Source organism: Cherax quadricarinatus, chromosome 49 (assembly GCF_038502225.1).
Source record: "Cherax quadricarinatus isolate ZL_2023a chromosome 49, ASM3850222v1, whole genome shotgun sequence".
In the NCBI taxonomy this organism is placed as follows: domain Eukaryota; kingdom Metazoa; phylum Arthropoda; class Malacostraca; order Decapoda; family Parastacidae; genus Cherax; species Cherax quadricarinatus.
The window spans coordinates 3,401,689-3,416,329 of NC_091340.1; the positions used below are offsets into that span (position 1 = coordinate 3,401,689).

General features: G+C 36.8%; 1 protein-coding gene across 1 annotated transcript in view; it reads left to right on the plus strand.

The window, feature by feature from the left end:
- Window positions 1-9,377, plus strand: part of LOC128696938 (propionyl-CoA carboxylase alpha chain, mitochondrial-like) — a 76,246-nt gene extending 66,869 nt beyond the window's left edge. The window contains exons 14-16 of the mRNA XM_070095096.1: window positions 2,289-2,370; window positions 5,251-5,356; window positions 8,517-9,377. Coding sequence (XP_069951197.1) covers window positions 2,289-2,370; window positions 5,251-5,356; window positions 8,517-8,632 — 304 coding nt within the window. The 3' untranslated portion in view covers window positions 8,633-9,377. The remainder of the gene's footprint in view (window positions 1-2,288; window positions 2,371-5,250; window positions 5,357-8,516) is intronic.
- The last annotated feature ends 5,264 nt before the right edge of the window (window positions 9,378-14,641 follow it).

The following is a 14,641-nucleotide window of genomic DNA, read 5'->3' on the forward strand; positions in this document are numbered from 1 at the left end:
ACACTATACATGCTGCTCAAAGAGCGTTTATCCCATATAAAGAAATTAGATCAAATAGAAATGACCCAAAATGGATGAATAATAGGCTCAAATATCTACTAGGGCATAAGAAAGGAATTTATAGGCGTATCAAAAGAGGTGAGGGTCATCTTATGAATCAGTATATTGACATTAAGAGGGACATTAAAAAGGGGATAAGAAAAGCTAAAAGGGACTATGAAATTAAAGTTGCTAGGGATTCTAAAACTAACCCAAAAAGTTTTTTCCAGGTCTATAGAACAAAAGTTAGAGATAAGATAGGTCCCCTTAAAAATAACTATGGGCACCTTACTGACAAAGAGAATGAAATGTGCTTGATTTTAAATAATTATTTTCTCTCAGTTTTTACACAGGAAGACACTAACAATATTCCAGTAATTAATTTTTACAGTGGGCTAGAAGAAGATAAATTATGTAACATCACAGTCACTAGTGAGATGGTTGTGAAGCAGATAGACAGACTGAAGCAAAATAAGTCGCCGGGTCCTGATGAGGTTTTTTCAAGGGTTCTTAAGGAATGCAAAATGGAACTCTGTGAACCATTAACTAATATTTTTAATTTATCTCTTCAAACAGGTGTAGTGTCTGATATGTGGAAGATGGCTAATGTAATTCCTATTTTTAAAACAGGGGACAAGTCGTTACCGTCAAATTACCGCCCAATAAGCCTGACCTCAATTGTAGGCAAATTACTAGAGTCAATTATAGCTGAGATTATAAGAAGCCATCTCGATAAGCATAGCTTGATTAATGATACTCAGCATGGATTCACAAGAGGCCGGTCTTGTCTAACTAATTTATTAACTTTCTTCAGTAAAGCTTTTGAGGCTGTTGACCACAATAAAGAATTTGATATTATTTACTTAGATTTTAGTAAGGCTTTTGATAGAGTTCTGCACCATAGACTGTTAAAGAAAGTGGCAGCTCATGGCATTGGGGGAAAAGTGCTCTCGTGGATCGAGTCATGGCTCACTGACAGGAAGCAGAGAGTGTCCATAAATGGGGTTAAGTCCGAGTGGGGATCTGTAACAAGTGGCGTTCCACAGGGATCAGTCTTGGGCCCGTTGTTGTTTATAATATATATCAATGATCTTGATGAGGGAATTACTAGTGATATGAGCAAATTCGCCGATGACACAAAGATAGGTAGGATAATTGATTCAAACGTAGATGTTATGGAACTTCAGAAGGATTTAAACAAACTCTATTCTTGGTCAGAAAAGTGGCAGATGCAGTTCAATGTAGATAAATGCAAGGTTCTGAAGCTTGGGAGTGCCCATAACCCTAGTACTTATAAGTTAAATGATGTAGAACTTAGCCATACAGATTGCGAAAAGGACTTGGGGGTTATGGTGAGCAGCAACCTTAAACCAAGACAGCAATGCCTAAGCGTACGTAATAAGGCAAATAGATTACTGGGATTTATATCAAGAAGTGTAAGCAACAGAAGTCCAGAGGTCAATACTGCAGCTTTATACATCATTAGTAAGGCCTCACCTAGATTATGCAGCTCAGTTCTGGTCTCCGTATTACAAAATGGACATAAATTCGTTAGAAAACATTCAGCGTAGGATGACTAAATTAATACATAGCATTAGAAATCTTCCTTATGAAGAAAGATTGAAGACTCTTAAGTTACATTCACTTGTTAGACGAAGAATGAGGGGAGACCTGATCGAAGTGTATAAGTGGAAGATAGGTATTAATAAAGGGGATATTAATAAGGTCTTGAGGATGTCTCTCCAAGAGAGAACCCGCAGTATTGGATTTAAATTAGATAAGTTTAGATTTAGAAAGGACATAGGAAAGTATTGGTTTGGAAATAGGGTAGTTGATGAGTGGAACAGTCTACCTAGTTGGGTTATTGAGGCTGGGACTTTGGGTAGTTTCAAATCTAGGTTGGATAAGTACATGAGTGGGAGGGGTTGGATTTGAGTGGGACTTTCACATCAGAGCTTATTTCTTGGGTGGCATTGAAAATTGGGTTGGGCAAATGTTTTGTTAGTGGGATGAATTGTAAAGGACCTGCCTAGTATGGGCCAGCAGGCCTCCTGCAGCGTTCCTCCTTTCTTATGTTACCCATAATTCTTTCAGTAGTAACTCAGCTATATACTTTACCCAGTATATTCTGTATAATTTTCAAGTACAGGTATGCATATATTTTAATCAGTGAAACTGCTGTAATGTGTGGATAATTTTATCCAAAGAAAAGAAGGAATACTCGTTTTAAAATCCTGTGTGATTTACAGGTACAGAGGGACTGCATTCCAGTGTCAGGTTGTGTCTCAAGAGGTGCACCGCTACTTCTCCCTCATACCTGAGAAACCCAAGGTGGGTCACTAATATCAAAAGTTTGCAGTTGTAAATAAAGGAATTATTTTAGAGCAGAAAGTGAAAAATGGTAATTTAATAATAAGTTAAATAAGAAAAAGTTGATGTATTGTCATTGGAAATACGGAGAATAAGATAAATTTTATTACTGTAATAAGTGCATATTCTCCATGGGGAAGTGGAACAGAATTCTTTCTCCGTAAGCCATGTGTCATAAGAGGCGACTAAAATGCCGGAAGCAAGGAGCTAGTAACCCCTTCTGAATACATTACTAAAGTTATGAGGAAAAACTTGTTTTTCTTTTTGGGCCACCCTGCCTTGGTGGGATATGGCCGGTTTGTTGAAAGAAGAGGAGAGCAAGTGCATAAGAAAAGTCTTATTTGGTAGTTTGTTTTGCCTGTGGAAAATATTTGAAACTAAATATTAATAGTGGATAATTGCTAAAAACTGCATTAGGAATGTGTAGCGCAAGCAAATTTGAATAAAGTTAGCTCAGGAAAGTTATAAAATAAATAGACAGCACTACAGTTACTGGATAAGTTAGGTATATCAAGAATTTGAAGCTTTTAGTTGTTGTACACACTTATTTCTTTTCAAAGAGAGAGAAGCCTGGCCCAGTAGTAGTAAAACTCTCAAAATTCATCAAAGGAGAATAGTTGCTGTCTCAGTGTTTCATTATACACTTTTATTATGAGAGAAACTAGGGTATCTGCCAGTGTCTTCCATGATACTTGCTGTCAAGCTCTTTAAGGGGTGTGTGAATACATCCTCTTGTTAATACCTGATGTTCTTTTATTTTATCTTCTGGCTAAACCAACTTTCTTTTCTGAGATCTATTCTAAAATATATATACAGTATACGTAGTGATGTGGATATTGATCAAAGCTTACCCCTCAGGAGAGAGGAGCTCTTGATCCAAGAAAATGGACCTAGCCTACCCATCCTTGGGTTGAATCTGAAGGCCTCCCATTTCTCAGGCACTATATGATCCCTACAGGCTTAGCGCTTCTTCATGATTAGAATAAAATAAAAAAAAGGGATCAGACTTAAGAATTAACAAATTACCTTTAATACTACAGATGCTGTAATAGTTTAATAAAATGTTATGGAAAAGTGGAGATCATGATCCTATATTCTTTTTAAACAATACTGTAACTTGTCTTGAGAAATGCAAATTGGTCATTGTCTTGCTGGTAAATAGAAGTAAACAGTAAATGCAAACAACTGAGAGAATTTGCCCTAATTATAAGCAATATATTCAGTGGTTTAGGATGTTTATTTTCATATCTTAACCAACTTTATATGAACCTTGATTACATTTCCTTGAATTTATGTAAATATTTTAACACTTGACTTGTACTCACTGGAGTGCAGGGGAGAGAGAGATGATATAATCTTCACCTGGAAAGTTCTGGAAAGGACTGGTCCCAATATGCACACAGAAATCACTCCCGTTGAAAGTAAAAGATTTGCCAGGCAATGCAACATACCCCCAGTGAAAAGTAGGGGCGTCACTGGTACACTAAGAGAAAATGCAATGAGTGTCCAGGGCCCAAGACTGTTCAACAGCCTCCCACCAACCATAAGGGGCATTACCAGTAGACCCCTGGTTGTCTTCAAGAGGGAGCTGAACAGATACCCAAAGTCAGTGCCAGATCAGCCGGGCTGTGGTTCGTAAGTTGGACTGCGTGCAACCAGCAGTAACAGCCTCGTTGATCAGACCCTGATCCACTGGGAGGCCTGGTCGTAGACGTGTTGATCCCTGGAATACCCTCTAGGTAGACTAGACTGACCTGTGATTAATAAGTACTTCTAATATGAATTAAAGAGGTGATCACAAAAAATCATTGCAAAATAATCTTTTATTGGGACAACATTTTGCTCTGAAGCTGTATCAAGTCATACTTGTAAGCTTTTAGAAGTAGTGTTGAAATAAAAGTTCCATGTTACAATGTCTGTTGGCAGTTCATTAGTAGGATCCACTCACTGACAGAATTTGTGTTTTCTGGGCTCTTGTCAGCTACTCAGTACTTAGTGTACTCGCCCTCACAAGGCATTCAGGATGTCCCTTGAGGCCCCAGCAAAGATCTGGTCCTGCCACATAATCAAGTAGTCTGAGGTTAAATGTCAGTTTAGTTGTCAAGGGTAAGTAATATGTTTAGCTTGTATTGTGTTTCTCCACCAAGCATCGTACACATTACAGAATGAAATAATAAAAACTAGAATCATTAAACAGATATTATCACAAATTGTTGTACATGGACTGAATACAACACTGTCATATTTGTGGTGTACACTAAACACAATACTCATAATTGGTTTTATTCTTTGTTGATTTTATCCTTGTTCTTATTGTGAGTTGTGTATGTTTTTTATGGCTATGAATACTGAGTGACCTTTGTACTGGCTGTACTCATTCAAGCTGCTGGTCAAAGGTACAGCCAAAACTTTTCCAGTCATATGTTCAATTAAGATTTTTTCATTTATGTGTATAATTAAAACTTTTCCAATAATGTAGCACAATGCCACTTTATCTTCGGGCAATTTTCCACAGCCATTCTATTTCATTTTATCCACTGCATATAATACATACCATTTTTATATACTTCATCAAAACCTGCTTCCTCACATTTAAATTCTTTTCTGATGGTATTTCTTCTTCATATGTTTAGCATTATATTTTGTTCTTTCTTCATTCCGATACAACCACTTATGGGACTTTTACCGACATCAAACTTTCTCCCATTTTCATATTGAAGCTTCTCTCATCAGTTACTCCCATCCATATTTTGCTGATGGATTTCCTTAGCACTTCTTTCATCACTTGTACCATGGGCTTTTATTTTGTTTCTAAAGCTTATTTTCATGTTCCTATTATAGGTTGACCAAAGCAAGCAAGTTTTGTCTCCAATGCCAGGATTGGTCAAATCAATTGCTTGTGGCCCAGGAGACATGGTAGCTGAAGGTCAGGAAGTTTGTGTTATTGGTGAGTATTAATATATCATCATAGGTAGTCAGCATCTACTTAGGGAGGTACTACCGTCCTGCCAAGTGAGTGTGAAATGGAAATCTGTATTTGTTGTGCATGATGACAGGATTGCTGTTGTCTTCTTTGTCTCATAAGCATGCAGGATAACAGGTATATCTTGCTACTTTTACTTACACCTGGGTCATACTACACATGCATATACTTACACACCCATCAAGGTTTTCTTCTATTTTCTTAATAGTTCTTATTCTTTATTTCCTCTTATCTTCATGTGTGTCGTAAGAGGCAACTGAAATGACAGGAGCAAGGGAGCTAGTGGCTCCTTCTCCTGTATACATTACTAAATTTAAAAAGAGAAACTTCATTTGTTGAAAAAAAAATCATTTTCATATGTAGAGGCCTTTATACTTTTATCTCAAAGTACCAGTAGTTTCTGGATTTTAAAAAAAGGTTAATCTTTGACTAAAGCCTAGAACAGACCATGAAAAATGTAGGAAATAATTACCAGAACAGATTACAAAATTCAGTCAAACCACTTGATAGAGGAACACTAATGTTTCTGTCATAATTTTTAGCTAGCATCAATTATTTTAGACTATTATTTTTCTAAGTCAGTGTTGATACTGTTTAAGGCACTTGTGTGCTCAAGACTGAAATATTTTCTGTATATTAACAACCCTGTTAAAGGCAGGGGAAGCTGTAGATTTGGGGAATGTAAAGAGAGCTTTCACTGCTACATCAATTTAGACAACTAAACTGTTGGGTACACACACAGTCCCTCAAATTGTACATCCTGGAACTCAAAGTGTTTTCACCATTAGAATACTAGAAGGATTTCTTTAAAATCTTCAAACAATAAACTCCATATGAGACTAAGAACTATGGTAGGTGGTGCAAGGTAACCCCATTTAAAAAAAATTTAGCAGTGCGATAAATACACTAAGGGATAACTTTTTATACATTTTAACCCATAAAGGGTCCAAACGTATATATACGTTCTTACCGCTAGCGCCCCAAACATATATATACATTTTATTTTTCCTGCCTCCAAATTTGGCACAATTGGCCTGAGATGCCTGGTCAGCAAAGAATGGGTCTTAACACTCGGTGTGCACCATATTAAAAAAAATTTGGGACCATTTAGTACCTTGTGGGAGCACCAGTTATATTGAGTGCCAGCTAGAGAAAACAGTGCTGCAAACACCAAGGATTTACTGATGTAATGTCATATTAACACTCCCCTTTTAAGAGGAAAGTGGCGTTAACCCCAAGTTTAGGGTCTGTCTGTCTCACAAGTATACATAGTGTAAATTACCTAGGATAACGTAAAAAATCCGAAGTGCTATACTGTGCTTGTAGATAAAATGCATAAGAATACCTGTTGGTTCACAGTGGCTCTCTCTGAGACAGAGAAGCTCATCAAATGTCATCCCTTATCTTTGCACCCTCGCTGGTGCCCATCAAATGTCATAGCTTATCTTTGCACCCTTGCTGGAGCCCATCAAATGTCATCTCATATCTGATCTTATCACTGCTCTCCCAGATGCTTGTCACTGAACACTTGTCTTACACATAGCTTCAGGGGAATTTCTTCCTTCTTCCTCTTCTATACTCCCATGTATCCAAAACATTACTGGGACCTATAAATACTTTGTATATATTCCTAGACAATAGTAAATGACCAAGGCAGGTATAAATGTCCACCTGTCAATTTGAGTACCTAATATTAGTGTCAGAACAAAGATTGGTTATGAAATGGCAAGAACTACAATATGTTGTAATTATTAGAACATGAAAATTATATAAAAATGAGAAAAAATGGTATATAGGCAACACTTCTGCAAGCAGCAGGACCTATGTTGCCATCAGGTGAACATTAAGTGCCAACTTTGCTCCCTCATATCTCAGTAAGTACTGACCCTAATTTTTTTTATTTTAATCCTATAACACTTAGAAAAATGTGCTCTTTATTTTCATTAAAAAAAATGATTTTTTTATTTTTCAAAGTATTCGGAGCACTGGGGTAGTGAACGTATATATACATTTAGACCGTTTACAGGTTAAGAACTGCTATCCTACCTCGGCTCATTTCAGAGCCCAACCCTATCTAAGTTAATTGTACACCCGCAGCTCGTCCTGCGAGTGGTAGCCCCACCGAATATTGTTACAGCTCTAGAAAGAGATATTAGTCATTTTGTATTTTACAGTTACAGTGGACCCCCGCTTAACGATCACCTCCCAATGCGACCAATTATGTAAGTGTATTTATGTAAGTGCGTTTGTACGTGTATGTTTGGGGGTCTGAAATGGACTAATCTACTTCACAATATTCCTTATGGGAACAAATTCGGTCAGTACTGGCACCTGAACATACTTCTGGAATGAAAAAATATCGTTAACCGGGGGTTCACTGTACTTCATATAGTTGTACACAGTACAGTAGGGAATAAATTCTCAGAAAATCGATCTCTTATTACCACTAAAAAAAAATAGTTGTAACTGGATTGTATTTTCTATAAAGATGTTTGTTCATCTAGTCAATGCAAAATGTGGACAACTTCAAGGTTTCAGATATCATAAACAGGGACCTGTTCTGCCCTGCCCCAACTTTATATTCCTTGTCTTAACTAACCTGTCTTTCCCTGGCCTGGGCATAAGCCTATGTATGATAGGCTTACTCTGCTGTTGAGTGCCACTGAATATTTCAAGCTGCAGCCTATGCTTGCTTGTTTAAACAACAAAAGGTATCTTAGGGCATGTTCTGGTGCCTTGGAACAGATTACCATAAAATCAGGTATTTTGGGGTTTGAGATATATACCAGGTACAATATTTTAAACACACTAATTTGTGGTGTATGGTAATAATGGTTGAATTACTATGAGTCAATAGACTTTTTCACCTCACGTGGTACCTATAAATGCTCTCTGTGTCCTTGTAAAAATTAAGCACACAAAAATTTAATTGATGATCAAGTGGTAAATAGTTAACCCTTGTACAAACACTTTAAAGGGTAATGAAAGATTGATGCTTTTAAAAGGATTCATTATCTTCCATATATATTCCTGTATTGAATTAAAAGAGTCATTGGTTGGCAAAACATCTTCAAAATAGTTACGGCACACATGTCTAATTAATAAATTTTTTCTTCCTAAACAGAGGCAATGAAAATGCAGAATTCTCTTTCAGCAGCAACAAGTGGGAAAGTTGTAGCTGTACATGTGAAAGAGGGAGATACAGTGGAAGAGGAACAAATCTTAGTGGAACTGGAATAAACACATTACTTGAATACATCTTTTTGTAAAAGATCTGAAAAATTCAATAATTTAAAAGGTAATGCTTCCTGCATTTCAATATGGAAAAAATTGATATTTGAAATATGAACCAGCTTTCCCAAAAATTACTCCTGTAACTGTAGCATGAAAAGAACTAATATAGTTCTTATTCGATCACAAAGAATGAAAATTTTATATTTATAAAAGGGGCAGGATTTAAATTTAGGCAAGCTAGTGTTCTGAAGCAGCGCTGTATAACCCTTGTGGTTTAGCACATTTTTATTATAATAAGTGTTCTGAACTACACCATACTGGTCTAATAAGATTCACACATGAAAGGTGAATCATATTAGGCTTGCATGATGGAGAGGTTAGGATACTGACCCAGAGATTTTAGGACTGGTTTGCCACGGGTTCAACTTTTATCTGTTCTGAGAGTTTACAATCATAATACACTAATTATTGCATATTTTATTAGAAAATCTGAAGTGTATCCTTGAAACATGAATGATCCCTATACATATGGTTGTCAGTATATTTATGTAGGCAGATGCACAGCTATCTTGAATGTGAATATTACTTGCTTCTTCATTTAAAATACAAGATGAATAGAAGACTGCTTATGCTTAAAAAGCTATTTTCATATACTTAAAGTAGAATATTTATTTATTTTGTCTAGGTGTGATAATATGTTAAGTATTTTATGTAGTTATTTTGTAAGAATATTAAAATAGACATAACTAATTATTTGTTTTTAAATGGGGTGGGGAAACCTTGCTTCAGTATGCCAGTAGATGCTTCAGCACAGGGATATACCAATAATTGTTGAACCACTGGTACAATAATAGTTTAATAAGTGAATAGGTCAATGCCTGACAACTTCCCTTATGAATAAACCACCACCGTGCAGTGCACAGATTTTATTTTTCTAATGTAAATTGGTCTATTATACCACCATTAATAGTCTATGGCCTAAATTAGTCATCTTGTAAACAAATGGGATAAATATAACCCAAGGAGAAAGAATGATCAATACTTTAATTATAAAACCTACTCTTGTACACTATTAATCTTAGCCAATCATGGTCCTTATACAAAAGATGACTAATGTAATGTAGTGGCTATGTCACTACCTACCTTGGTGGTAGGCAAAGGAGAACTTCCATGCCAGGAGGTAATCTTTTATACCTTTAACAATTATTGGGCTGAGCCCACTGCCCATAATTTAAATAAAAATATTTGAGACACATGCAGTGCTGTATGTCCCTGGTGGTTTAGCACTTAGTCTTGATTACAATAGTTTAAAAATATTTGTGGAGACAGTGTTCAGCACTGATAACCCTTATGGGTTTCACACTTTTTTATTATAGTATTAGTCTTCAGTCAGTGCACAGCAACCAAATACAGGCAAGTGGTTAAGTCAATGAGGTGAACAGAGATGAGAGCACCATAAGAGACCTACTGGTCCTGTTACTAAGTTTATGCAAAACAAGTTCTAAATTGAGAGCTCCTCAATTCCATCTTTACATCATTTGTCTCCACAGTCATTGAGACTTATCTGAATGTTGGTCTATGATAAAACTTAGTTAAATAACTATAACAAGGAAATGCTGGCTACATCATGACTGACCACAGAGGAAAGCCTCCTACCCACTGAAAAAAAATCCACCAATTCCTTGTTGTATTGCCCTAACAATACTAGGCAACAGCAACTCCACAGAAGAAAATATGGAGATTAGAGCATACATTAAGTAGCCTGTCAGAATGAAGTTACATTCTGACAGCCACCACCACTGCTATTAACACCATTATTGTTGCTAGCACTGTTAATATAATTATTGACACCATTTCTTTTACTGCCACCTTCACTCTTATTACCACAATAATTAACACCATTACAATATTTCTTCCAACTTGTAGTCTACATTTTCTTGTTTCCTTCTGCTAGTTCATCAACTCTCTCTCATCCCTGCAGTGTCAACTCCCAAATATCTGAAAGCATTTTCTTCTATACTCCCTCCAATGTGACATCCAATTTTTATCTAAATCATTTGATACCCTAATCATCTTACTCTTATCTATGTTCACTTTCAACTTTCTACCTTTACACACCCAGATTCGTCCACTAACCTTTGCAACTTTTCTTTAGAATCCCCCAAAAGCACCGTATCATTAGCAAAAAGTAAGTCAACTCCCATTTTGTATTTGATTCCCCATAATTTAATCCCACCCCTCCCAAACATGCTAGCATTTACTTCTTTTACAACCCCATCTATAAATATGTTAAGCAACCATGGTGACATTACACATCCCTGTCTAAGACCTACTTTTACTGGGAAGTAATCTCTCTCTCTCTCTCCTACACACCCTAATCTGAGCCTCACTATCCTCATAAAAACTCCTTACAGCATTTAGTAACTTACTACCTAAGAAAGATAGTGTTTGCCCTGGCAACCATCAGGGCCCAGTGCTGGATCTGGATCTGTAAGGTACTTTAAATATCATATATTACATTATTAAAGATAGTCATTAATCCACCTATGATTTTTTGAAAATTATATACAGTGGTACCTCGGTACATGTCCTTAATCCGTTCCAGGACCTTGGAATTATACCAAACAAATTTTCCCATAAGAAATATAGGGAAAACTATTAATCCATTCCCATGAAAAAACCCTATTGTTACTGGCATATTATACATTGGTAGGGTTGTATAAAATAATTTAAACACTGCTTAATACTAAAATATATATATAAATGCAAAAGAATTAACCTCACTTTACTTTGCCTATTAGGATAGTGCTGAGAAGGGAAAAGGAGGAAATGTTACTGTTTAGAAGGAGAGTCCCCTCTTCTTTTCCCTATTTGGACCTGGTTTGACTTTTACTAAAAATCTGTCCAAAGAACTGTGCTCCTGCCTTCTCCTCAGGATGTTTCAGAAATGTGACATTGTCTGGTCATTCTAGACAATGCTATTACGGCTTGTTTGGGCGGTACTTCTCTGCAAAGTTTTTGACGCCCATCCATTTGGCAAAGATTTCCTTGATTAATGAAGTAGGGGGTTCCTCTATCTCCTCTTCCAAGCCTGAAGAGTGCATCCATCTTAGTCTTGTGCTCCTGCAGCTCCTCAGTGATCAGCTCTTCCCTGTGCCCCCCACATCACCATCATTCACATCCAGACCCGTAGACCTGCCCAGAGAGACAATATCCTCCACTACAGACACAGCCTCAAAGTCCTCCAAGCAGAGTTCATTGTTCTGTATGAAACTTCCTGCCAGGCTTTTGTCAATGAGAGTTATGCAATGGGCAATAGTAAAGTGATCTTTCCAAAACTCTATGTCAGAGGTCACTTCAAAGCACCTCTGGAATAGTGCTTTAGTGTAGAGTTTCTTGAACTTAATGATGACCTGCTGATCCACGGGCTGAATGAGAGAAGTCGTGTTAGGGGGAGAAACTTTACAGTGATGAAGTCCAACTCCGGCAGCACACAGTAGTGCAAGCTTGGAGGGTGAGCACACGAGTCGTATACCAAGCAAAAATTTTCCCAGCCAAACATGACATATACCAAGTTGGACTTACTCCAAAACAGACATATACCAAGGTACCAATGTAATATGCTACATATGATTGTATATATTTTGTCTATCATAATAAAACAAATAAACAATTGTGAGGCATGGTAGCCAGGCAGGCTACCACACCTGACTTCCTACAATAAATACTACTCACCTCACCCTAAAAATATTTTAAGTAATGAGTGTACTGTATATGCATCTTACTTTATTTTTTTTTTAACCTAGTTGTGTTGCTAACTTATTATATGAAAATGTAAACGTTATCAGATATTTATAAGTACTGTATTTAAAAGTGAAAAAACGATTTGTTTTAATGCTATTTTTGCTTTACAGCGGTAACCTGGAACCTAACCAGCTGTATAAGCAGGTCCCTCCTGTATACACGTCTCAGTTAAAATGACGATAAATGTAGTGTGAAATGATTTCAAACTGATAAATAGTTTAAATGTTTTCACAATCAAGGGATACACAGACTATCCCAAACCATACCCCCAGCCGGGATTGAACCCGCGGTCATAGAGTCTCAAAACTCCAGCCCGTCGCATTAGCCACTAGACCAGCTAGCCACGCTAGCTGGAGATTCGTCTGTAAAAACTTGCATTTGTGGTCACAGTGGTGCCTGTGCTAACCTTCCTATGGTGTAGAAATATACCTAGTTGGATGAATCTTATTGTGGCTAGCTGGTCTAGTGGCTAACGCGACTGGCTGGAGTTTTGAGACTCTATGACCGCGGGTTCAATCCCGGCCGGGGGTATGGTTTGTTTGCAATCGTGTCATTACGGTTTCTTGAGTCATACACAGACTATGATTATGAGGGTCATGGGGTTACATTTCTAAAGGGTTCCCACAAGTCAAGAATATGCAGATAATGCAAAATTGTCTAAATAAAATTTGTTTAAAAAAACTGGTAATTTTGTGTTACCTAGTCCTCTAAATACTACTTTAATCTAGTTAATATTGGAATTTTTATGAACGAATGACCAAAAAGAAGAGATTTAGGCATTGGAAAGCCACTGAGCACACTGAATGATATCCTATAGTCAGTTTCCATCACTATGCTGAGGTGCAGCAGCATACTGGGGTGCCATGGATATCTGCTAGGAGCTCCATAGCAATTTAGAAACTAAGTTATAAATCTAAAACTAAGATAATTCAGTTGCAACAAGCTTTTATTTATGATATTAACTGTATTTCACAGTGAACAAGACAGAAAAAGCACTGAACATAATGAACAATAGCTCAACTGAAAATCACTGAATATGTGGAGCCCTCTTGTAAACATTTGGTGTGATATTTGGAGAGAGAATTGTCTTTCCACTGGTCAGATTGGCTTTCAGAGGAACCAATCCACTATCAACCCCTTACTCCATTTAGCTATACCCATGTTCATAATGTTTTTGCTAGTAAACACTTGGTTATTGTAATCTTTATGTATTTTGAAAAGGCGCGCAACACTACCTGGCATTTTAACATCTTGGCCCATTTCCGAAGTCTTAGAAGCAACATGCCACTTTTCCTCAAAAATTTCCATGTCCAGATTAATGGCAAGCAGAAAAAGGGTGGTGCCAAGAACATAACCCTGAGGGACACCTTCAGCCTGGACAGTCAGGAGAAAAACCTGTTAACCCAGACACAAATCTCTTTCTGACAGGCAGAAAGGCACATTTTGCTGGGTCCTTTATCTTTCTAGTATCCAGGAAAATGAATTTGCAGACACTAATGCAAGTTCTGCGGTCCAGGATCTGTCCATCTCTCAAAGGGATGTACATACCCTGTTCGGACTACAGTATTTTCCAGTCTCTTCTGGGAGCATCAGTATCTGGCACTGTCCAGGTTAGATGAGCACAAGCTGTTCTTTATCAAATTCAAGGTAATACATAATTCTTTTACTTCAAAGATATTAGGTTGATAATCCTTAGTGTACATACACTGAGAGTTTACTTTAATCCCCATTTAACCCTTTGAGGGTTGACAGGCCCTCTCAGAAACTCGTTCTCAGGGTCGGCCAAATTTAAAAAAAAAAAATATTATTTTTTCTTATGAAAAAATAGCTTTTTTTCTAAACATTATAGGCTAAACAAAAAATTTTTACCATCAATACTTACCGAGATATGGAGGCGTGAAGTTGGCCAAAATTGAACATCATTTGGTAACATCGCTGACTGCCGTCACCCAGTATTTTTCTATTTACTTTTTTATGTACTATTTTCAATTATTTTTCAATTTTTCTTTTTCTGAGTAACTTTTATGGCCTCTGAGACCAATATGATCAGTATTTTGTAAGTTATTTCTTTTTCAATACTACACAATAAGGGCGTAAACACTGTTGTCATTATTTTGTTTATAGAAAATATTTACACAAACGATATGAAATGTTGTTTATTACTATTTTTCTATATTTTATATACACATATACAGTCACAGGGAATGTTTC